Source organism: Mustelus asterias, chromosome 13 (genome assembly GCF_964213995.1).
Source record: "Mustelus asterias chromosome 13, sMusAst1.hap1.1, whole genome shotgun sequence".
Lineage (NCBI taxonomy): Eukaryota > Metazoa > Chordata > Chondrichthyes > Carcharhiniformes > Triakidae > Mustelus > Mustelus asterias.
Window position 1 is genome coordinate 96,367,954 of NC_135813.1, and position 25,892 is coordinate 96,393,845.

The 25,892-nt window shown below is 43.4% G+C and overlaps 2 protein-coding genes across 2 annotated transcripts in view; one reads left to right on the forward strand and one right to left on the reverse strand.

Moving 5' to 3' along the window:
* Window positions 1-906, forward strand: part of mapkapk5 (MAPK activated protein kinase 5) — a 71,092-nt gene extending 70,186 nt beyond the window's left edge. Inside the window, exon 14 of the mRNA XM_078227333.1 lies at window positions 1-906. Coding sequence (XP_078083459.1) covers window positions 1-92 — 92 coding nt within the window. The 3' untranslated portion in view covers window positions 93-906.
* On the reverse strand, window positions 880-25,892 carry tmem116 (transmembrane protein 116). Its single transcript, XM_078227334.1, has 11 exons — window positions 25,726-25,892; window positions 20,658-20,704; window positions 18,252-18,315; window positions 17,118-17,249; window positions 14,497-14,601; window positions 13,336-13,388; window positions 11,887-11,964; window positions 9,485-9,623; window positions 5,327-5,471; window positions 3,419-3,495; window positions 880-2,406 (listed from the first exon to the last, which is right to left on the reverse strand). The coding sequence occupies exons 1-11, from the start codon at window positions 25,804-25,806 to the stop codon at window positions 2,209-2,211; spliced, it is 1,119 nt and encodes a 372-aa protein (XP_078083460.1). The 5' UTR covers window positions 25,807-25,892; the 3' UTR covers window positions 880-2,208.

The window sequence follows — 25,892 nt, forward strand, 5'->3', positions numbered from 1 at the left end:
GGCGACGGTTTAATGATAAAGTTGATCGTCTGAAACTTGCAGAAATGGTCAAACAGGTCATTGAAGAACAAACAAACTCACAGGATTCCTAACATTAGTGCCTGCTGTTTTTACACTGTACCGGGAGTATTCTTTGATAAATGTAAAAAAGGTTTTTATTTAAATAAAAGATTTAAAAAAAACAAAATGCAACAGACTTCAGGAAGGTTTCTTGAGCTTCAAATACCCTAGGTGCTGCTACCTCTGCCTACAGTGCTGAATGGAACAAGGGTTCAGTGTTTGTTTCGGTTGCCTGAATGGTACGGAGGGGATTCCCAGATTCCTTTCCTTCAAATTAGCCTGCATTTTTATCCATTTTATTTCCTGTCCAGAAGATCAAATGGTTTTCGTGGAATGAAAATGTGTGTAGATTGTGATGCACAAGGAAGCAGAATTGCTTGGGACAGGCTGAATGGATGAGTAGGTCTTTACCTGCTGGTCATTGGTCAAATGTAACTCATACTCTTGTCTCTTCTGACTGTAAATGCAAGATGTTATTATCTTTGTTCTTTTAACTTATGGAGAAAGTGAACTAATCAATGTGGAGCTCCTGTACATCACATACCTCTGTCTGCATTCTGAAATGTTATTTACATTTTCTCATTCCTGGCCCAGGCTCTCTCTTATTTTACAGAAAGTATTTTAAAATAACTTGTTTAAGATAAAAATCAATCTTCTGAGTTTATGTTGCTTGTTCCTGTCTGAATATGTGAAGTTGACTCGTGCCCCTGCTTGTCCTGTGTCTTGTGTTTACAAAATCATGATGGCAAGTCTATCAGTATGGGTCTTAGGTGAGGTTATCCTTGGTCAGGGTTGATAGAAACTGCTGGAGGCAAGGCTGTCTGTAGACTTGACATTTTATTAATCATTCTACTATTTACAGTATGAGATTTAGCACAAGGTTTCAAATAGAACTATCCCGTAGCATATTCTGTTATATGATCTTGCATCACTGATATAGACTGTCTATTTACATATTTAACTTTGTGGAGATGCTGGTGTTGGACTGGAGGACACAGTAAGAAGTCTCACAACACCAGGTTAAAGTCCAACAGTTTTATTTAGTATCACGAGCTTTTGGAGTGCTGCTCCTTTATCAGGTGAGTGGAGAGTTGGGTGAACCCAAGTCTCCACTCACCTGATGAAGGAGCAGCGCTCCGAAAGCTCGTGAAACCAAATAAACCTGTTGGATTTTAACCTGGTGTTGTGAGACTTCTTACACTCTTTACACCTGATCCTTTACACCTGATCCTTTAAATACATTTCTCACCCATCCTCACTGTAGGATAATGTAAATAGAGGTGGGCTTATTTATTCCTCATCTAAACCCTGACACTACCCAGAGTCAAATCCAGAAAGCTGTGCTTTTAATGTCCCCCTATGGTTATTTAAGTAAATTTGAAATATAAAACACCAACTCAAAAAAAAGCATCTTAAGCTTATTTTAAACTTGTATAATTTCATAGTCTCTCATACTGCACAAGTGGTCATTACACACCACTGAGTATATTCTTACTATCAGGTTACTTTACAAAGGGGTTGTGTAAGAGTTAAAGGATCAAAGCATGTGTTCTGATCTTTCAACTCAAAGCTATTTCTTTGAAGCCAAAAATCAGCAGAGGAACCCAGTTATACAGGACCAGAAGAGTTTGGAAACCTTGGTTTGTGCCCTGGGTACCCCAGTCTCCATGATATTGCAATGTAAAATGGGATTGGGGGGGGGTGGTTACAGCTTACGCCACAAATCGGCCTTAAGCCACTCTTGAACATCCTGGCCCTTGACTGGATTGAGTTGAAAATCCAAGTCTCAGGTCAAAAGATAGCCAGCCTGCAGAGCAGGTGAGGGTGAACATATACATCTCCTTTTCCTGGCCTGATTTTACTCTCAGGTCTGACTGAATTAGAATTTTGACAGATGTTCCCCATGGCTATCAACCTCTAAGAGCAGTCACATAGAGTAGGAGTGGTTCCTGGTCAGTACTTGGATGGGAGAATTTGTGGAATTACCAGATCCATGCTGTTTGGTTAGTTGGTAATTATAAAAAAACAGCAACAACACATCCTTTTCCACCTGCTGTCAAGTGCATTATAGTTTGTACAAACTTTATGAATGAAAGCTGTACATTAATAAATACATGTGTATTTGGCTATAATCTCTCAACAAGCCCCTTAAAGGGTAGGAGTAATGGCTAGCTGATTCATCACACTGGAATTTTGCATGCTAGAGTATGATTGCTTCTGAGAACGCAGGAGTGGAGTCTGTGTGTCAACATCACGACGAGCCTTTTGTCTCATGAATCGGAGTGTTCTCTGTGTCCAACCGTACACTATGCAGTTCAACAGTCCCTGAGATGCAGCTGTGAATGCCTGCAGCAAAAAAATAAATAAAAGCAGCCAGCTTTGTAAAAATGAATTTAAGATGCTTTTGTTTTCTTTTCCTGTGTAGGACAGTTATCGTCAATTCCCCCCTCCTGGGGTTGTAGTACCTTCCTGGTCCCACGTTTCCACTGCCAAAAGCTGACCCGTTGATACCACTCTTTAGCCTCAAAGGAGGTGTGCAGCAGTCATCCTGCAAAGTGATAACCATCTGATTTTCCCTACTTCCACATGAAGGCTCTGTTCAAGCAGGAAGATTCTAGGTAAATGTGACAGAGTCAGAATAGGAACTGAACAGAATGGGTAGAACTGAACCTGCAGCAGTGTGGCATTACCCAGTTGTGAAGTCTCATTGTAGCACCTATTTCTGAGGTACTTGGAATATAAAAAATTCCAGAAAGTGAACAAATCTCCTAATCAACAAAAAAGTAAGCAACAAAACTTTTATTTTCTGATATAACAAGTTCAAGGTGAAGGATTTGTGTGGAATTTTTCATTTTAAGCATCTAATCCTGCCAGGACAGATATGACATCACTATATATAAAGCAAAACTAACCATATGATTCCAGAAAGCACTTGCAGATCAGATCCTAGGAAGCTATTTGAAAAAGAGGTGAGTTCTTCCCAATGCCCTGACCAATTCTCTCAAACAGCATAATCTTTTAAAAATTGTCCGATCATTATCACATTGCTATCTCTGGGATCTCTGTGCAAATTGGCCGTAGCACTACAGTGACTAGTTTACTAGCAAGCATTGTCTAGATTTCACATGAAGGGTGACCATTTTCGTAAGGTTCCATGTAGCTTCTAGCACCTACTGAATAATACTAAGTTATGTATGTTACTGCTCTTGGGAAGAGTGAAGGGGGTGGAATGCGACTGGCCAGATCATATTGCAATCATTCTACCGCACTCAGTTATTCTGACAGTTTGTTTAAAGAGAAAACTTGAGAAAAGGTTTGCCCCTCTCCCAAATGAGTAATGAGTTGTTTGAAAATTCACCTGTAAGATATAGAGTACAGCATAAAGAGCCGGCATGTTGATTGGGTTCAGCAGTTTAACCATGGCCAGAATGGTTGCTAAAGGGGGAAAGAAAATCATAAACTGAGGTCAAAGGAGCATGTTTTCCATTTACATTGACAGTACCCATGCACAATCACACACCTATTGCATGTCTAACCTATGGGTGGAGAGACACTTCCAGAGTGGGTACATGAAAAAATTGTATTGTTTGATAAATAATTGTCACCTCTAGAATCCATGTCAGAACCTTTTCCTCTGCACCTGTTGATGATACAACTCTATCCTGTGAATCCTTGTCTCATGGTCCTACAATTGTATTGTCCTACATTCTTGCTTCCCTCTCTATCCTCAGTGTGTTTAAGCTAAGAACTAAATGCATCAACTTTTCCTTTAACATTCTTTTCTAGAATCTCAACACTATGGATCTTCTCTCTTTCCTTACTCTGAAAATTTCAGGATTTTAAAACCTAAGCTTATGGTTACCATAATCATTATTTCTTGAGTTACCTTGTATTGTCATTTGCGCTGTTCAACCTTGGTGGCGTCCTGCCTTAACAGGCCTTGGCCCTTTACCTACGTTTCCAATTCAAACGGGAAGTATATTGTGTATATAACGGGCAAACATACTATACAAACAATGTTTGTCATGTCGTATAGGATAAATAGGAGATTACCCATCACCGACTTGTCCTCCTGGTGATCTCCCACTATGGGACGTGTAGCTGATTTTGTTTTCAAGACAATGCATAGGCACTGAGGCATCCGATTAATGTGATGACCTCTTGACACATGTTAAGAACAAAGAACAGTACAGCACAGGAAGCAGGCCCTTCGGCCCTCCAAGCCTGTGCCGCTCCTTGGTCCAACTAGACCAATCGTTTGTATCCCTCCATTCCCAGGCTGCTCATGTGACTATCCAGGTAAGTCTTAAACGATGTCAGCGTGCCTGCCTCCACCACCCTACTTGGCAGCGCATTCCAGGCCCCCACCACCCTCTGTGTAAAAAACATCCCTCTGATATCTGAGTTATACTTCGCCCCTCTCACCTTGAGCCCGTGACCCCTCGTGATCGTCACCTCCGACCTGGGAAAAAGCTTCCCACTGTTCACCCTATCTATCCCCTTCATAATCTTGTACACCTCTATTAGATCTCCCCTCATTTTCTGTCTTTCCAGGGAGAACAACCCCAGTTTGCCCAATCTCTCCTCATAGCTAAGACCCTCCATACCAGGCAACATCCTGGTAAACCTTCTCTGCACTCTCTCTAACGCCTCCACGTCCTTCTGGTAGTGTGGCGACCAGAACTGGACGCAGTACTCCAAATGTGGCCTAACCAGCGTTCTATACAGCTGCATCATCAGACTCCAGCTTTTATACTCTATGCCCCGTCCTATAAAGGCAAGCATACCATATGCCTTCTTCACCACCTTCTCCACCTGTGTTGCCACCTTCAAGGATTTGTGGACTTGCACACCTAGGTCCCTCTGTGTTTCTATACTCCTGATGACTCTGCCATTTATTGTATAACTCCTCCCTACATTATTTCTTCCAAAATGCATCACTTCGCATTTATCCGGATTAAACTCCATCTGCCACCTCTCCGCCCAATTTTCCAGCCTATCTATATCCTGCTGTATTGCCTGACAATGCTCTTCGCTATCCGCAAGTCCAGCCATCTTCGTGTCATCCGCAAACTTGCTGATTACACCAGTTACACCTTCTTCCAAATCATTTATATATATCACAAATAGCAGAGGTCCCAGTACAGAGCCCTGCGGAACACCAAATTGCAGAGTCAGTAAGATATTGCTTCAATTTTCCACCCCTGTTTGGTCCATCATTGCACCCACTGAGTCACAGGGACCACTCGTGCAAGCTCCTACTAACCTGGTCCCCAACAGAACAAAAAGGCTGTGGGATAGAGAAAGACTCTCCGTTCAATCGTGCTAATCTTTGCCCACTGCTGGTCTCCAAGAAATCCAGTCAGAGTCACCAGTTTCTTATAGAGGATCCGAGTTTTAATTAGGAGAATCTGCAGAGAGGGATGGAAAAATTTAAACTTCACAGTAATTAATCTTTAGCCAATCCATTAGCGATGTGGACAAAGGTTTCTGTGTGCTATGATATTTTAGTCAAACAACAACTTATCAGGCCAAAGCCTGTTTTTTAATTCAATTACAGCTTGTAACAACAGGTTTTCGGGTTTTAAGGATCCATTGACCTGGTAGGTGAGCTAGATCGTCAAGTCTCGACCCAGTGCACACATCATTTCCAGATAAGATAACAAACATCTTTATGCTTGGTATGGTGCCATGGAAAACAAATTGGAGTTGGGGGCACTTATGGAAGACATGCATATAAGCCAAATAGAAGAGAAGCTAAGTATCCCAGTCAGACAAGGCTCGCAGGGTGATTATCAATGCCAATGCCATTGATAGGAGAAAGATCAGTTACTTCTGTGCCCGGGCACAGGTGGGTACTGTTTGTACTATGTTTGTACCTATTTATATCTAATGTATGTTGAGCATTGCTTGTGATTGGTAGTAACTTTATTTTTAAGTCAATAAAACTATATAGAGTCCAGCGATGAACTCCTTTAATCAAGACCAAATGTGGAAATAAAAGGCTATTCAAGTGACAAAAAAGTAATAGGGCCAGTGATCAAAAGCTTGGACAAGTTAGATTTTAAGGAACATCTTAAAAGGAAACAGGAGTTGGAGCAGAATTCCAGAGCTTAGAGATGAGGCAGCCATCAATGGTGGAAAAATACAATCAGCACCCAGCCTCGGCACAGTGGCACAGTGAATAGCATTTCTGCCTCATAGCACCAGGGACCCGGGTTCAATTCCGGGTATCTGTTTGAGAGTATGAACATTCTTCCCGTGTCTGCGTGTGTTTCCTCCGGGTGCTCTGGTTTACTCAGTCCAAAGATGTTCAGGTTAGGTGGATTGGCCATGATAAATTGTCCCTTACTGTCAGGGTAAATACATGGGATTACGGGGATAGGGCCTGGGTGTGATTATTATCGGTGGAGGCTCGATGGGTCAAATGGCCACCTCCTGCACTGTAGGGGTTCGATGTTTCTATGTGATCAACCTGGGTAAAATCCAAAGGCGCTAATGGAATTGTATCTCAAGGAGTGGAAGTGTCTTCAAGGGGTGAAGGGGATAGGTGGTAATTAGCCAAAATGAACTAAGAAAACACAGTTTCAACCAAGATTATTGGTCACTAGCCAGTCCAACTCATTGTGTCTCAATGTCATAAATTCAACCCCATCATTTTCTGTATTTAGAAAAAGGAACTATGCATTTAAAAAAAGAATCTACTCCCAAACAAATTTGCATTCACACTCACGCAAATCTCTGCCTCCCACCTACTGTAACCACCACAAGTTGCAGAATGTTTATATTTAGTCAATAGAAAAGTTCCCTTTAGAAAACTTATACTGAAGGAAAGCTGGTTACATTTTGTCGATTTTGCAACATGATGTTCGCTGGGGCTTAGTGTTGAGTAAGAATATCTTGGGTTCAAATGCCACCCCAGAAATTTGAGTACAAAATCTAGGCTGTCACTCCAGTGGAGTAATAAAGCTACTCCCTATGCTTTATATTTCAGGGCCCTACTCACTGTGGGTGTGTGCTTGGGAGGACTGGAGTGAGTGGTCAATGTACTACCCACCCTTAAAATGAGAAGCAGAGGTAATCCGGGTAGTGACAGACCAGTTAGTTTAACATCTGTGGTAAGAAAAAAATTAGAGTATTTCATTAATAATGCCATTATCGTGTAGCTGGATAAATTAGTTACAAGCAGATAACATGGATTTTAGAAGGGATGAACTTGCTTGACAAACCTCGTGGAATTCTCTGAGGAGGTAACATCTCCGATAGATGGGAATAATGTAGTTAATGATGTTGTTAAAACATTTGATGAGCTGATTGGTAATTATTAACCATAATTGGAGAAGATAAGGGCTGTGGAATTAAGGTGAGCATAGAAAACTGGATTTAAATTTGTTTAGAAGGGAGAAGGTTAGAAGTGAGTGCTGTGTCTCACAGCGTTCAGTTCCGAGGCCACTATATAGTCAATGGTTTGGTTGTAAGGGATCCTGTTGGAATTTGCAGATGATACTAACATAGGATGTATAATGAATTAATTAGAACGCCAAAAGAAGCCAGCGATGCTGATAAGATGGAGGAATGGGTTAAGAAGTGACAGTGGGAGTCAATCATGGTAAATGTGTTGTGATGAATGCTGGTGGAAAAATAATAGCAGCAATTATATTCTGAATGGCTCAATACTAAGGAAAAGCAAAGGGGTCTGGGGTACAGGTTCCCAGGATAGCACTGCAGGTTAATAAACAAGTTAATGGAAATCTAAATTGGTTTTGTGAAGGGTAGGTCGTGCCTCACAAACCTTATTGCGTTCTTTGAGAAGGTGACCAAAGAGGTGGATGAGGGTAAAGCAGTTGATGTGGTGTATATGGATTTCAGTAAAGCGTTTGATAAGGTTCCCCACGGTAAGCTATTGCAGAAGATACAGAGGCATGGGATTGAGGGTGATTTAGCGGTTTGGATCAGGAATTGGTTAGCTGTAAGAAGGCAGAGGGTGGTGGTTGATGGGAAATGTTCATCCTGGAGTTCAGTTACTAGTAGTGTACCGCAAGGATCTGTTTTGGGGCCACTGCTGTTTGTCATTTTTATAAATGACCTGGATGAGGGCGTAGAAGGGTGGGTTAGTAAATTTGCGGATGACACTAAGGTCAGTGGAGTTGTGGACAGTGCGGAAGATTGTTGCAGGTTACAGAGGGACGTAGATAAGCTGCAGTGCTGGGCTGAGAGGTGGCAAATGGAGTTCAATGCGGAAAAGTGTGAGGTGATTCACTTTGGAATGAGTAACAGGATTACAGAGTACTGGGCTAATGGTAAGATACTTGGTAGTGTGGATGAACGGAGAGATCTCGGTGTCCATGTGCATAGATCCCTGAAAGTTGGTACCCAGGTTGATAGGGTTGTTAAGAAGGCGTACGGAGTGTTAGCTTTTATTGGTAGAGGGATTGAGTTTCGGAGCCAGGAGGTCATGTTGCAGCTGTACAAAACTCTGGTGCGGCCGCACTTGGAGTATTACATACAGTTCTGGTCACCGCATTATAGGAAGGATGTGGATGCATTGGAAAGGGTGCAGAGGAGATTTACTAGGATGTTGCCTGGTATGGTGGGAAGGTCTTATGAGGAAAGGCTGAGGGACTTGAGGTTGTTTTCGTTAGAGAGAAGAAGGTCAAGAGGTGACTTAGAGGCATCCAAGATGATCAGAGGATTAGATAGGGTGGATAGTGAGAGCCTTTTTCCTCGGATGGTGATAGCTAGCACGAGGGGACATAGCTTTAAATTGAGGGAGTGATAGGACAGATGTCAAAGGTAGGTTCTTCACTCAGAGTGGTAAGGGCGTGGAATGCCCTGCCTGCAGCAGTAGTGGACTCGCCAACATTAAGGGCATTTAAATGGTCATTGGATAAACATATGGATGATATTGGAATAGTGTAGGTTAGATGGGCTTTAGATTGGTTTCACAGGTCGGTGCAACATCGAGGGCCGAAGGGCCTGTACTGCACTGTTATGTTCTATGTTCTAAGAAGTATGGAATAAAATTATGGAGAGATAAGAGTTGGAGTACTATGTATGATATTGAGTTTGATAATAGGTGGATTGTGAGCAAGTTTTGTTCAAGATTGGATCGGATAGGTGGAAGAAGGAAAAGGAGATGAGGTGATATGGGAACAGGGCAGGTCAATAATATTCGGATTACTTGCTCATATGGCAACTCTGTTACTTATTGATGGATGGAATGGATCGTGCTCACTTTATAACTTGTGTGTAGAATAGGGGCAGAATCATGGCATGAACCCAGGAAGTCAGTCTGGGCTATCTCATGAGAAAGTGGCAGCCAGTCATCTACCTCCAATCTCATCAGCCAATCAGTAGGAAAGAATACATTTAAAATGGAGGAGAGAGAGCTCTAACATAAAATAATTAAACATATAACCCTCACCACAAGTCCGAGTAAAGTAAGACAGAAGGTAACGAGGAAGATGGTGGTCCTGTACAGGGACACACTGTAACACATGGATTTATGGACCTTATTATAACTGCCGTTCAGTTCAAGCATTCCAGTGTGAAGGAGGAAGCACCTGTGGTGAAACAGACAAGAGAACATCAACCTTCTGCTCCTCTAACCCATAACCGTTCCATCAGATAGAATGATGTGGAGGTGCCGGTGTTGGACTGGGGTGGGCACAGCAAGAAGTCTCACAACACCAGGTTAAAGTCCAACAGGTTTATTTGGTATCATGAGCTTTCAGAGCGCTGCTCCTTGATCAGATGAGTGGGCCACTCACCTGATGGACTTTAATCTGGTGTTGTGAGACTTCTTACTATAGGATAGAATGAGAGATGAGCCATGAGAGCAAAAACAATTCCAGGTCGAAAGTATTCAACCAATGAATGAACAATCTGATGGTTCAATGTCACGCCAATCACCTGGTGCAGTCATGAGCCACCTGAAATCAGTTAATTCAGATGAAAGATTGAACATACGACATTCAGGCTCAATAATCCACTGGCTCTTCCATTTGCCCAGAGTCATTTTTGTAAGAGATTCTTTAAAACTTGTGCTGGGAGGTGGGTTTGGGGCATTGCTCCTCTCACGATGGCTGGTTCATCTCCAAGGTCAAACCATAGCTGTTAGTTCTTCCTGGCGCCACAGCGAAAAACCGCACCGACCTCCTCAGAAGACAAACACGGGACACAGTGGACAGAGTACCCTTCGTTGTCCAGTACTTCCCCGGAGCGGAGAAGCTACGGCATCTCCTCCGGAGCCTTCAACATGTCATTGATGAAGACGAACATCTCGCCAAGGCCATCCCCACACCCCCACTTCTTGCCTTCAAACAACCACACAACCTCAAACAGACCATTGTCCGCAGCAAACTACCCAGCCTTCAGGAGAACAGTGACCAAGACACCACACAACCCTGCCACAGCAACCTCTGCAAGACGTGCCGGATCATCGACACAGATGCCATCATCTCACGTGAGAACACCATCCACCAGGTACACGGTACATACTCTTGCAACTCGGCCAACGTTGTCTACCTGATACGCTGCAAGAAAGGATGTCCCGAGGCATGGTACATTGGGGAAACTATGCAGACGCTGCGACAACGGATGAATGAACACCGCTCGACAATCACCAGGCAAGACTGTTCTCTTCCTGTTGGGGAACACTTCAGCGGTCACGGGCATTCGGCCTCTGATATTCGGGTAAGCGTTCTCCAAGGCGGCCTTCGCGACACACGACAGCGCAGAGTCGCTGAGCAGAAACTGATAGCCAAGTTCCGCACACATAAGGACGGCTTCAACCGGGATATTGGGTTCATGTCACACCATCTGTAACCCCCACAGTTGCGTGGACCTGCAGAGTTTCACTGGCTGTCTTGTCTGGAGACAATACACATCTTTTTAGCCTGTCTTGATGCTCTCTCCACTCCCATTGTTTTGTTTCTTAAAGACTGGATTAGTTGTAAGTATTCGCATTCCAACCATTATTCATGTAAATTGAGTCTGTGTCTTTATATGTTCTGTTTGTGAACAGAATTCCCACTCACCTGAAGAAGGGGCTTAGAGCCTCGAAAGCTTGTGTGGCTTTTGCTACCAAATAAACCTGTTGGACTTTAACCTGGTGTTGTTAAACTTCTTACTGAGTTCTTCCTGGAGACAGAGCAGCACCTCCCAGTAATCAAACATCAGCCTGGTGGTCAAACCTCAGCCTAGATGTCAGATTCCTACCTGGGAGTTGGCCACTTGCCCAGGTATCAGACACCTTCCCAGGAATCAGTTACCTACCCAGAAGTCTGTACTGACGGCCTGAAAATCCTGACAACAACAACAACTTACATTCAGGTAGTGCCTTTAACATTGTTAAATGTCGCTCGGCGTTTCATTGGTGCAATTACCAAACAAAAATTAACATCAAGTTACATAAAGCAATATTATCTCAGGTGATGAAAGCTTGGTCAAAGAGGTAGATTTTAAAGAGCATCTTAATGGTGGAAAGGGAGAGAGGTGGAGAGTTATCAGGAAGGAATTTTAGAGCTAAAGGCCCAGGCAGCTAACGGCGTGACCGCCAATCATGGAACAATTAGAATCAGGCATGCTCCAGGAGCCAGAAGGATGCAAGATGGTAGACCAGCCAGAATAAGATGGTTGGGTCTTGAGGCATGGACGAGGGTTTCAGCAGTAGGTCAGCTGAGGTGGAGTGGGGGGAGGAAGACTGAATGTTATACGGTTAGAATTTTGCAATCATGGTAAGAAAGAGAATATGGAGAGGACAACAGAGCATTCCTTGTTATTAACAATACCACAGGCCACACTGGCGAGATATACATTACTTACGAATTGCTGAGGTTAGCGTAACAAGTGTATTCATTTCCAACGCAAAATACTGGCACCATGAGTAGGAGCGGAATCAAACTGTAAGAGAAAATCTCTATCGTGTTAATAGGATGAAAAACTCTTCCCTTATCTGGCATTTAGTGTCCTAACAAAAATATGCTTCAGGTTCAATCCAATTCCTATTGGGAACTAACAATCTCCATGAATTCTTAGCACAAATTGCACCTGCCCCCAGTTGGATCTGCTACTTGTAAACCTGATGGGTAATGGGAAAACAGCCTGACAGGCGAGGTGGGGCTAATAACTTAATATCAATCTCAACTACTTTCGTAATGATCATGCAAGAGAAATAGATAATTGTAGAAAAAAACAATTTCTATGTTCGGAACAAAAATCTGATTGTCATAACTTTATAGCTTTGAAATTTCCACCCTACTCAAAAGCCAGGCCATTTTATCTACCCTTGACCTCCCACATTGCTCAGAGCCGCAGACTCATCCTGAAGCAGATGTTGTATTTGCTGCTGCATGAACAGCTGGATGTGATCTTCCATAGATTTTTTCCCCCACCTGGATCTCGATGATTATGTGAAAATAAAAATTCCAGTTCCCTCTTGGGGATCAAATGTTCAACAACTTGCATTTATATAGCACCTAACGTACTAAAATACCCCAAGGTACTTCACAGGAGCATCGGTGCCCAAACGTTTGACACCAACCCACACAAGACATGTTAAAACAGGTGAGGGCAAAAGCTTGGTCAAAGAGGTTGGTTTTAACGACTGACTTAAAAGAGGAGAGAGAGAGAGAAAGAAAGAGGGAGGCAAATAACTTTGTGGAGGTAACTGCTGAGGTGGGACCTAAGCATCGAAGGCATAACCACCAATGGTGCAATGTTAAAAGTCATGGATCTCCAACAGGCCAGAATTAGAGGAACGTAGATATCTCGGAGGGTTGTGTGGGGCTGGAGAAGGTTACTGAGATAGGGAGGGGTAAAGCCATGGAGGGATTCAAAAACAAGAATCGAACCCTGGTCCCTGGCGCTGTGAGGCAGCAATGCTAACCACTGTGCTGCCCTCTGAAGTGCGGTGCCCGGGATCAGATGTAATGCTACAGTCGAGGCGAAGTGTTTTATATAGCGGTTGATCATAACTGCCTTGCTTTTGTCATTCAAGGCCCAAGGATCCCAGATGCTTTATTAACCACTTTCTCAACCTGAGGAGGAGAAAAGTGAGGCAGCAATTGATGGTGAAAAGTGTGTACATGTCGGCACCTAGTGAGAACACAGTCAAGGGGTTGACTGTAATGCCCTTCACTCCTGTGGCTTCACACATGAAATAGTGCCGTAGCGAAGGGACTGAGACCCTGGATCCACGGCCCAGCTGAGAGTCAGTATTGTCAAAAGGCAAGAACGACGAGTGAAAAAAATGAATAACTTGTACACATTTACCTGGACAAAATTATTACGATCCTGCTCAGTCTGTTACTGCTTTCAGTTATCTTCTCAAAACAGAATAAAAATAACAAATTCAGAACCACGGAACATCAAGTAAAGTAAAATCAGTCACACGTCAATTTTGTAAACAAAATATTACTTTTGAAATCTTACATGTATAAAAGGCAAAATTTCAACATAAAAGCATAAGATATAGGGGACGTGATGGCCTAGTGGTATTATCGCCAGACTATTAAAGCAGAAACTCAGCTAATGTTCTGGGGGACCCGGGTTCGAATCCCGCCACGGCAGCTGGTGGAATTTGAATTCAATAACAAATATCTGGAATTAAGAATCTACTGATGACCATGAAACCATTGTCGATTGTCGGAAAAACCCCATCTGATTCTCTGATGTCCCTTTAGGGAAGGAAATCTGCCGTCCTTACTTGGTCTGGCCTACATGCGACTCCAGAACCACAGCAATGTGGTTGACTCGGGCAACTAGGGATGGCAATAAATGCCAGCCAGCAACGTCCATGTCCCAAAAATGAATTTTTAAAAATTAACAGCAATGATTAATCATGTTGTCCACAGCAGATTAGTTTTCCTTCATTGGGTATTGCATGTTGTGAGAAGGTCAACCACAATCTTATTGGATGGTTAAGAAATCAAAATTTGATTTGTATCAAGGGGATTGGACCAAAGCCATATTGATGAAGAGGTTTCCTTGTTTTGATCCTTGTTTTATGATGTTAACTGATCTCAGCCTGGCTCGCAGTAGGGGAGCTACAATTGACTCCAGAAAGCGAGATTGTGCTTGGATCAATGCTGGGCAGTGTTTATCTGTGGATTGGGCTGGGATGATGCCCTCACAGTTGAAAAGCCCATAGACATGCACATACTAACTAGCTCACTGACAAATAGTGATCACAAATAGGGGTGAGGTACCAATGGGCAGCTGTGATCACATGTAAGCTGGAGGGGGGTGTGGAGGGGAGGTGGGGGGGGGGGGGGGGGGGGGGGGCGGCGCCAAAAGTTTAAATCCCATCTATAGAAGTTCATCTGAATAAAAAAAATAAACAATATTAAATACAACGATACATTTCAAATGGGATGGGGGTGAGGGAGGAATGATTCCCTGTTCTAACCCACTGTCATTTAAAGAGATACTCACCAAGCAAGATGTATCATTCACCATTGTGTGAATCCTCGATCTCAGATCTCTGTACAGGCACCAGGTATAATTCAGGGTATAGCAAAAGGATGAGATATATAGGACCTGCAGTGCAGATTATGCAGCATTACAACAACATCATCTATTTATTGCCTGGTAGCTCATTTGATAGTGAAACTTCTGGTATCGATGTTTCCATGTGTGGGAGAAACCAAAACGACTTGCCATAGATATAAGGTAGTCATTAACAAAACCAATAGGGAATGAAAGATAAACCCTTTTACCCAGAGGGTAGCTAGAAACTAGATAAACAAATGAGGGAGAAAGGATCTAGAGTGTTTTGTGAGTAGGGTTAGGGTTACTAGGGTTACATTAGATGGAGTGGGAGGAGTTTCATACGAAGTATAAACACCAGCAATAGACATCCAGGGACAGATCTCCTGCTTTGTGCTGTAGGTTCTCTGCAATTCTATGTAGCAGCGCCAATTTTAGCGAGTAGAGATTCCTTGGGTCTCTTCCTTGGATTGGGAACTTGGACACTGGATGCCCAGGAGTTTACCCACTGAATCTGACAGCACCTCAACCCTCCCTGATTGTTTCAATTTGGGTCGAAAAGCTGCTCTGGTTGACAGCTAAAGATGGCCATTTGGCTGGTGTGTTGGGAGTGCTGCTTGTGCCCGTGAACTGTACCTCAGTAAGAGTGTGTGCTCCGGAAAACGGGAAAACTGGGGGAAGAAGTGGCACAGAGTTATCTCAGGCCCAATCTCGTGTTGACAGGAGCCTAAAGGAAAAACTTGGGACTCAATCCAATAAACATTTGCAGCAGATTCACAATTTAATCTGTTTCCTCCTGTCCCAGTTCCTGACCAATATTGCCCCCTACTGGCCGCTGTGCCTGTGGGTGTGCAGACCATCTTCTACTCCAGTTGCTATTTTATTCACAAGTATTTCCCTGGGAAATGTGTGCCCTCGTATGTGTTTGCAAGTCTATCCATGAAAATAATTTCAGTTTTCCAATTTGTATATTCCTTCTTTCCTCCCAATCTGATCTACTGAACTTCTCCCAGGTCAGTTCCAAGCTTCCATGATTTGCGTTCTTAGAAGTGCAGATCTGGCTGGGCTGATGCCCTCGCGGTCTCTTCATTCTCCATCAGTCTGGGGAGGTGGAGTCCAGATCAGGGTCATGGGCTGTGAGCAAGTACAGTTACAAATCTACATTTCACTGGCCTTTTTAGAAAGCATGTTGGAGTTCAATGGTTCTCTTTGTTTAATAATAAAATTTAGTCTCAGCTGTGGCGACTGTATAGCTGATATAATTGCATTAGGGCAGCACAGTGGCACAGTGGTTCGCACTGCTGCCTCACAGCGCCAGGGATGCAGGTTCAATCCTGGCTTGGGTCACTGTCTGTGTGGAATTTGCACGTTCTCCCCGTGTCTGTGTGGGTTTCCTCCAGGTGCTACGGTTTCCTCCCACAGTCCAATGATGTGCAGGTTAGGTGGTTTGGCCAGGTTAAATTGCCCCTTAGTATCTGAAGATGTGTCAGTTAGGGGGAATCAGTGGGATAAATGTGTGGGGTGGGCCTTGTTAAGATATCGGAGACTCAATGAGCTAAATGGCTTCCTTCTGCACTGTAGGGATTCTATGAAAATCAGCCAGGGCTCCTGCTCCGGATCATTATGCAGAAACTCTCACTGGGAAGTGTCAGTGTGGCAATTAGGTGAGGATGGATTTGGCTTGGCTGTGAGACAACCACTCAGTTGTCCAGCTTTGCACAAGAACAGCCACTTGGTTGAGATACTGGAGAGTGATCTTGGGAGTATACTCCAGAAGCATTCTGGTGTGGAGAGAATGTGGAGAAGATTGAAGAAGATTAGAAATTTAAAAATTACAAATGAGATGATTAAAATCACTTTAATGGGGATGAAAATTCTTTGGTACTTTTTGGGGGAACTTTAATACTCCTTTTGTAACTGGATTGCCTTATTCAGTTGTGGCTTCAGTTGTACAGGGCACTAGAGAGACCACGTTTGGAGCATTCTGTGCAGTGTTGGTCACCTTGTATAAAGAAAGGTGTAAATGTGTCGGAAGCATTCAGAGAATTTTTTCTCATCTAATACCAGGAATGGATGGATTGTCTTACGAGGAAAGATTAGACGGGCTAGGCTTGTACCTGCTGGAAGTTAGAAGAGTAAGAGGCAACTTGATTGAATCATCAAATCCTGAGGGGTCTTAACAGGGCAGACAGAGAGAGGATGTTTCCTCTTGTGGGAGAATCTAAAACTAGGGGTCACTGTTTAAAAATAAGGGATTTACATTTACAACAGAAACGTGGCAAAATTGTTTCACTGAGGGAAACAAGTCTTTGGAGGTCTTCCTGAAACAGTTGTGGAAGCAGAGCTTTTTAATATTTTTAAGGCAGAGGTGAAATAGACTCTGATAAGCAAGGGAGTGAAAGGTTGTTGGAAGTTGGCAAATGCAGATTTCAGGTTAGCATCAGATCAGCCATGATCTTATTGAATGGCGGAGCAGGCTTGAGGGGCTGAATGGCCTATTCCTGCTCCCTGTTTGTATTTTTTCCATTCATCCTATCCCCTTCTCTCCCACCCTTGAGGCTGCTTACCTGTCCTGTCACCTGGAGGTTGTAGCAGGCGATGCTCTGAGCACTGAAGGATTCCCCATAAAGCAAGATGCCAATGAGCCAGCAGACCCCCAGCATCAGGTCAGATAAACTCAGGTAGAACAATGGGCGAATCTGAAAGACCAAGGACGCTAGATCAGTAACCCACAGTTTGCCGATCAAAACAAAATCCTAGCTGCTCTTGATAAACTTTCCTTCAAAGTGGGTTATTTTCTTCCCACTCTGACCTCCCTGATTTATTGATTGGAGATGTCAGTTGACCACTCCCCAGCCCCCGGGTAAAGGGAGCGGGTGAGAGTTCTGAGGACTTGAAATGTTAACTTTGCTTCTCTCTCCACAGATGCTATCAAACACGCTGAGTTTTTCCCAGTAAACACAATTTTTATTTCAGACCTCCAGCATCCATAGTATTTTGCATTTAATTATACATTTTGATTGCTGGATTATTGAAAGGAGGCTGGTAGAAGTTCCACTGTTGGGTCAGGAGCTAAAGGTACGGCCAAATACAAAATGGGGTCAGTTGGAGCAGTCATCTTAGATGACCTGACTGTCAATGTCTTATTAATAACATTAAGGTTTAATATCGATTACATTGTTAAACAGGGGACAGATATTTGTACATCTATAAATGGGGATTGCTGGAACACTGGTGGGTGGAGTAGTGTTGACTGTGAACTCAGTAAGTAAACTCTCCCCAGCAAAAAAAAACTCTTAGTTTTAATTTCGCCAACCAATGTGGATCTAGTTAACACAGACTTTGGGGGTAATACCAATTCTAAACTTCTAAACAATTATTCTGGGTTAGAAAATTAGTATACCAAACAGGATGGCTACTTCTAATTGTTATCACTGACATCAATCGAATTTGAGAGCACAATCTGGCTCAGTTGTGAAAAGACTCATCTGTAAAGAATATCTATCTAAATGAAGCCCTGCAGACTGGCCTACAGCCATTGGATGTCACTCCAGAATAATCTCACACTCTTGGGGGGGGTGGGGGGGGGAGTTGTGTGGTACAGTGGTTGCAAGCGAATATTTTCTTTCTTTGCTTCACGGCCAGTTACTGAGGGATTGAAGGGACTCGAGTGACCCAGGAAATTTAGAATGTGTCCTTACCTCTGAGTGCCTTGCCAGCTGCTGCAACGCTGTATAGCCAATGATGGAGCCTGAAGCAACAATACTGTGAGAGAGAGAACAAACACAACATAAAAATCAATCCAGAGACAGAGGTAGAGAAACAAAGTCAGTTTCTAATGTAAATAGAAACATAGAGAAAACAGAATTAATCTAGAATAGTGTAAAACCAAAAGGGAGAAACTGAGTGAAACCGTAATGTGTATAAATGAGACAGAGAAAAACTGTTTCTCTAATTTTGGAACCACAATTCACAGATATTGACCCTCTAAACCTTGATTGGAGGAAATTCATACAAATATCTATCCACAACTAACCCCTCATCTCTGAAGAGAATCACTGAACCTTTGCTGAACTCGAGAACTTGCCTCTGGGAACCACAGATGAGAACTCCTCCCCTGATGACCCAGCCAAGTTAGCAAATGAAAAGCTGAATCATGTCGTACAAAGTCCACTCCTTGATTTGTACTGAACTAACTGATTGTGACTCAGGTGGGATTAGAGTGGCTGCCTCGAGGTATGGGATGAAATATCTGCTGATTGCTCGTGAGCTCCATCTGGTGACAACAACTGGAAAAGCCTGGACACATCTGGTCATAGAATCCCTACAGTGCAGAAGGAGGCCGTTTGGCCCATCGAGTCTGCACCAATGGCAATCCCACCCAGGTCCTCTCCCTGTAACTCCACATATTTACCCTGCTAATTTACCCTGACACTAAGGGTCAATTTAACATGGCCAATCAACCTAGCCCACACATCCTTGGACTATGGGAGAAACGCAGTAAGAAGTTTAACAACACTAGGTTAAAGTCCAACAGGTTTATTTGGTAGCAAAAGCCACATAAGCTTTCGGAGTTCCAAGCCCCTTCTTCAGGTGAGTGGGAATTCTGTTCACCCAGTCCAACGCCGGCATCTCCACACTATGGGAGAAATCCAGGGCACCTGGAGGAAATCCATGAAGACAGTGGGTAGAATGGGTAAACTCCACATCAGAGAGGATCTCTCTCTCTCTCTCTCCACAGATGCTGCCAGACTTGCTGAGTTTCTGCAGTGTTTTCTGTTCTTATTTCATATTTCCAGCAGCTGCAGTATTTTGCTTTTATTTTAAGGCTGGACCATGCTTAGCTGAGATGTTCCCCTGTTTGAGACCAGCAATATCATCAAGAGTTATACAGAAATAATTTTGGCTTCTTAGGTGAGATACAGGGAACTGTATATCTTCCATGGAACCGTATCCAGCAACAATCCTCCTTGAAATCTTAGAAACCCTCCAGCACAGAAAGAGGCCATTCGGCCCATCGAGTCTGCACCGACCACAATCCCACCCAGGCCCTACCCCCATATCCCTACATAATTACCCACTAATCCCTCTAACCTACGCATCCCAGGACACTAAGGGCAATTTTAGCATGGCCAATCAACCTAACCCGCACATCTTTGGACTGTGGGAGGAAACCGGAGCACCCGGAGGAAACCCACACAGACACGAGGAGAATGTGCAAACTCCACACAGACAGTGACCCGAGCCGGGAATCGAACCCAGGTCCCTGGAGCTGTGAAGCAGCAGTGCTAACCACTGTGCTACCGTGCCGGAGAGAGAACTGATTTGAAAATTTAAAATAAGTAGATCCATCCTGAAATTCTCTGTACCAACATTCCACGAAAGCAAAAAATAAACATTAATTTAAGTATTTCACTCAATGTTTTAGTGGGCAGGAAGTGCTGACCAGTGTGGAACATGTGCTGACCAATCTGAAACACTCATAAAAATCAGGAAGGTACCAGGTTTGATCATGTTCATCATCATAGACTAAGACAACGGGCTGAATGGTCTCCTTCTGTGCTGTGAATTTTCTGGTCAACTCAGCTGTAGGTTTGCTGTATCTGAATGCTTGTGTCTTCGGAATAAGGGAACAAAAATAACCACAGTCCAGATCCTGAATACTCTTCTGTGCCTTCCATGGTTGAATAGCCTATCGATTGGCGAGACTCTTAAGAAGCCGTTTGGCCCATCTTTCCTGCGTCAGATCTAGAGCAAGAGCAACCTCAGCTAGTCCCACTCCCCTGATCTTTCCCTGAATCCCTGCAAATCTGCTTTCCTCCGATAATCATCTAATGCTGGTTTGAAAGTCACGATTGAATCTCCTTCCACAGTCTCAGGCAGTGCAGTCCGGATCCAAGCCACAAGCTGCATAAAAACATTTTTATCATATCACCTTTGGTTCTTTTACCATTCATCTTAAATCAGTGCCCCTGGTTCTCAATACTGACCAGTAGGAGACTGCTATCATGTGGAGAAGAGAATCCCAGAAAGAAATCACACCTTCAGGAGAAAGAGGGGAGAAAATTGAATGGGTAAAATGTTAAAATAGTTTTTTAAAAACTAACCTCAAAATCACCATAGAAAACTGTATCCACCGCAGTGCCACATAGAACTGTGAAAGAACAGAATCACAATTTACAACAACTCAACAAGCAAGCACAAAGGCAGAGTTCCATTAAATTTCTCAAACTGATTTACTAAATATAATGGATTCAGATTTCAAAGGGTTCTTCACTGAATCTGTCTTCATTCATTAAACTGCAACTCGCTCATCAACAACTTCTTTCAAATTAAGCCAAATTGCTTTTCGTCTCAGATTGCCGGGTGTTGTTGGACAAGGCAGGAAACAAGAAACACTTGCATTTACGTAGCGCCTTTAACCTAGTAAAAACCCAGTCCCAAGAACAGGGCAGATGGGATATAATGTGGAAAACTGTGAAGTTATCCACTTTGGTAAGAGTATTGCCTAACAGGTGAGAGACTGGAAAGTGTTGATATCTAAAGGGACCTGGATATTCTTGCTCATGAGTTACTAAAAGCTAACATGCAGGTGCAGCAAGCAATTAAGAAGGCAAATGGTATTTTAGCCTTTATTGTAACAAATATATAGAGCCTTGGTGATACTGCACCTGGAATATTATGTACAGGTTTGTCTCCGTATCAATGGAAGGAGATACTTGCCATAGAGGGAGTGCAACGAGGGTTCATCAGACTAATTAATGGGTTGGTAGGATCGTCCCATGAGGAGACTGAGCCTATCTTCTCCAAAGTTTAGAAGAATGAGAGGTGATCCCATTGTTTCATACAGGGCTTGACTATGTAGATGTAGGAATGATGTTCCCCCTAGCTTGGGGGGTGGGGTCTACAACAGGGGGACACAGTCTCAGAGTAAGGGGAAGGTCATTTAAGACTGAAATGAGGAGATATTTTTTCACACAGAAGGTGAAGCAGCTTTGAAATTCTCTAACCCAAAGGGCCGTGGAGGCTAATTCATTATGTTCATGATAGATATCTAGATATTAAAGACTTTGAGGGATATGGGGATAGTACAGGAAAATGGTGTTGAGGTAGAAAATCAGCCATGATCTAACTGGATGGTGCAGCAAACTCGAGGGGCTGAATGGCCTACTCCTGCTCTTATTTCTAATGTTCCAAAACATCTCACAGGAGAATTATTAAGCAATGTGACACACATTGCGATAGTAAAGCAAAAGCTTGGTCAAAACTCCCACAAATAAACACAAAGTCCATTATAAGTACCAGAAGCATTGGGCACGATTGGAATGTCAGAGAACCAGAGAACATTAAACCTAAAGTCATCAGACATCAGTCTGTTTTCCACCTTGAACATCATAAACCAATATTTCTCATGTTAGTTTGATGTTTTTTTTAGGGAATGAAGATTTCAGACAGAGTCACTATGTAAGTCTACAACACTTGCATAGAAACATAGAAATGAGGAACTGGAGTAGACCATTCAGCCCTTCAAACCCACTCCACTATTCAATATGATCATGGCCCAGCCTTGATCTGAATGCCATATTCCTATTTTCTTTCCAAAGCCCTGGATGCCATTAAAATCTTTTAAAAATCTCTTTCTTGAATACATTGTGACCTAGGGGTGGCACGGTAGCACGGTGGTTAGCACTGCGGCCTCACAGCACCAGGGACCCAGGTTCAATTCCAGCCTTGGGTCACTGACTGCGTGGAGTCTGCACATTCTTCCCGTGTCTGCATGGGTTTCTTCCGGGTGCTCCAGTTTCTTCCCACAGTCCAAAGATGTGTGGGTTATGTTGATTAGCTATGCTATATTGACCCTAGTGTCAGGGGGATTAGCAGGGTAAATGTGTGGGATTACAGGAATTGGGCCTGGGTGGGATGTGGTCAGTGCAGACTGGATGGGCCGAATAGGGATTCTATGACTTGGCCTCCACAGCCATCTGTAGTAAAGAATTCCACTGGTTCACTACCCTTTGAGTGAAGAAATCTTTCCTCATTTCAGTTCTAAATGGTCTACCTGTATCCTGAGACTGTCTCTCCTGATTCTAGATTCTCCAACTAGAGAAAAAAGGGGCGGCACGGTGGTTAGCACTGCTGCTTCACAGCGTCAGGGACCCAGGTTTGATTCCTGTCACTGTCTGTGTGGAGTTTGCATATTCTCCTCGTGTCTTCATGGGTTTCCTCTGGGTGCTCCAGTTTCCTCCCACATTCTGAAAGATGTGCTGGTTAGGGTGCATTGACCCATTCAGGCTCCGGACTGTGGCAAATAGGGGAATCTCACAGTAACTTCATTGCAGTGTTAATGTAAGCCTTACTTGTGACGAAAAAATAAACTTGAATAAATATACTTAAAAACTTTAAAACATCCTCCCTGCATCTGGTGTCCAGCCCTCTTAGAATTTCATACTTTTCAATCAGATCTCCTCTCATCCGAGTGACTACAGGCCGAGTCGAACCAATCTCTCCCTTACACGGAATAATGCCATCGCTATGTAAAGAGGCAAATGCAAGGAACACATCTAATTTCTCAGACTTGGTTTTGAATCCAACTCAGAGAGAGGGTGTCACCTCTTTGCTGACTATAGGGTGCTATGTGGAATGGGCTGGGACAATGTTTTCCAGTCAGTTCCCATTGGATACAAGCCCATGGCACAAACCTGGCCATAATTTTGCACCAATTGTTAATCTCATTGGTAAATGTCACAGAAAAACTATTGATGGAATTGGAACTGTGACATTACAATAGAAGAGGCAGATTGTTGAGGCACGGTAGGGGGAGTTTAACTCTTCTAACTTGAGTTTTGTGGGGACAGCTTGATGTTAACAGACAGTGCCTCATCTATAAAAACCAAATACAGATACAACACCCTAAGACTATAGACTTCCAGGTCTATGATTACACTTGTCAGGATAGTGCACTGATTAGGCATTGAAAATAGACACTATCTCTGAATTAATGAAACAGCTACACAATCTATTAATCTGTTTGCGGGTGGCAGGTGGCACAGTGGTCAGCATTGCTGCCTCACAGCGCCAGAGAAATCATAGAAATCATAGAAACCCCACAGTGCAGAAGGAGGCCATTCGGCCCATCGAGTCTGCACCGACCACAATCCCACCCAAGCCCTATCCCCACATATTTACCCGCGAATCCCTCTAACCTACGCATCTCAGGGGCAATTTTTAACCTGGCCAATCAACCTAATCCGCACATCTTTGGACTCGGAAAACATCCTTTAGGGAAGGATGATTCTGAAGTACTTTCACTGGCACTATTTAGTTTGTTTTTGGATGCAATAGACCCGGGAGACAGCCTTTTCCGAGTGGGCGAGGAACTGATACTGAAGATAGTTTCTAACTGGTTAAGATCCCGCCTATTCAGAGCGAAATAAATAATAATCTTTCAAAATACATTTAGAAACTTCATTTGATCTTCAGAGATCCGGGTTCGATTCCTGGCTTGGGTCACTGTCTGTGCGGAGTTTGCACATTCTCCCCGTGTCTCCGTGGGTTTCCTCAGGATGCTCCGGTTTCCTCCCACAGTCCAAAGATGTGCAAGTTAGATGGATTGGCCATGCTAAATTGCCCCTTAGTGTCAGGGGGACTAGCTAGGGTAAATGCATTGGGTTATGGGGATAGGGCCTGGGTGGGATTCTGGTCTGTGCAGACTCAATGGACCAAATGGCCTCCTTCTGCACTGTAGGATTCTATGATTCTATGAAATTAAATAAAGTTTGCAATATTTTTAATGTATTTATTAGTGTCACAAGTAGGCTTCCATTAACGCTGCAATGACGTTACCGTGAAAAACCCGCCACACTCCGATGTCCGTTCAGGTACCTTGAGGGAGAATTTAGCATGGCCAATGCACCTAACTAGCACATCTTTCGGTCTAATATGTGGACTTTAAATAATAGTCCTTCTCACGAAGGTATAACATGTCTGAATACAAGTTGCTAAGAGAAAACTGTTTTTAAGAAAAGCTCTCGAATGGCTAGTGGGGAAAGCGAGTCCACACACGAGCTGTGAGTTAAATCCCGAGTTTATGCTGACCTCAGCCTTGGTTGCGGCTGGGAATGTAACAGGTCCTCAGCACCCTTCAGATGAGGGACAGGAACAAGCAGCCGGGACTTCCGCAATACTGGAAGTGCGGGAATGGGAAGATTCACTGAGGACTATACAGAAACAAGATTTCACATGAGCAATAGTCCCAATGCCAGGTCTGGTTGTGATGCATCCTTTAGGTGCCTGGAGCACTCAGTCTCACAGATGTCTGGAATTTGTGGAACTATATAAAATCAGGCAAGAAAACATCCTTTAGGGAAGGATGATTCTGAAGTACTTTCACTGGCACTATTTAGTTTGTTTTTGGATGCAATAGACCCGGGAGACAGCCTTTTCCGAGTGGGCGAGGAACAGATACTGAAGATAGTTTCTAACTGGTTAAGATCCCGCCTATTCAGAGCGAAATAAATAATAATCTTTCAAAATACATTTAGAAACTTCATTTGAACTTTAGAAGCTATTGTGGCATTTTAAGTATTCCAATAACTCTTGCCAGGTTAAAGAGTACAAACCAATGACCAGTGCATGTATTCCATAACCACGGGTAGTGTCTTTCACACCAACTTTGTTGGGGATGTAATCTTCATTAAATTCTGTTTACTTTCGGAAACAATTTCATTCACAGAACTATCCCGCAATGGAGAATAGGAAATATCCCTTTAAATATCGGGGATAGAGAAGACCAGGCTGCCACAGTCCAACAGATTGGTGACAAATTCTGTCCACATCTGTTAGGATGTATTTTTTTTTTCCAAATTCTTCCAGGATGGTCGGTTTCTATTTCTCCCTTACCCTGCCTGAGCTGACACTCAAGACGCCACCACCAACCAGAGGAGAATTTCATTTCTCCAAGAAATCTCCCCGCGACTGCGGTCAAAGTAGTCAGCAAGTGGCAGGCAGCCCCGTACCGACAGACACAGCAAACACTCGGGACTAATGCATCAGTGGCTCAGGGCACCACTGGCCTCGAATGAGGACAACCAGTAGACTGATCTTCCTTTCCTGACACCAAACACGATAATGTAATTACACACAATGTATCACAATGTATAAAAAGTCGAATCTCACTTCAGCTGATTGTTCCTCTGTGCTGGCGTTGAACCCTGAGGTCCAAAAACTTGTCCCCACCGCCCTTGATAAATGTTCCATTGCAAATGCTGTTTCACCCCCTCCTTAATCCTGGTTTGCTCTGCAGCAGTAAATGCTCTCTTGTCTTTTGTCAGACTGCTTCTTGT

Excerpts from the sequence above, each read along its gene's own strand:
- tmem116 (XM_078227334.1), bottom strand. The coding sequence starts at position 25,806 with ATGGAACATTTATCAAGGGCGGTGGGGACAAGTTTTTGGACCTCAGGG. Across the intron at positions 11,965-13,335 it reads ATCGTAATAATTTTGTCCAG|TTTGATTCCGCTCCTACTCA; the intron begins GTAAATGTGTAC and ends TTTCTCTTACAG. Across the intron at positions 5,472-9,484 it reads TTACTTTACTCGGACTTGTG|ATTCTCCTAATTAAAACTCG; the intron begins GTGAGGGTTATA and ends CCCTCTCTGCAG.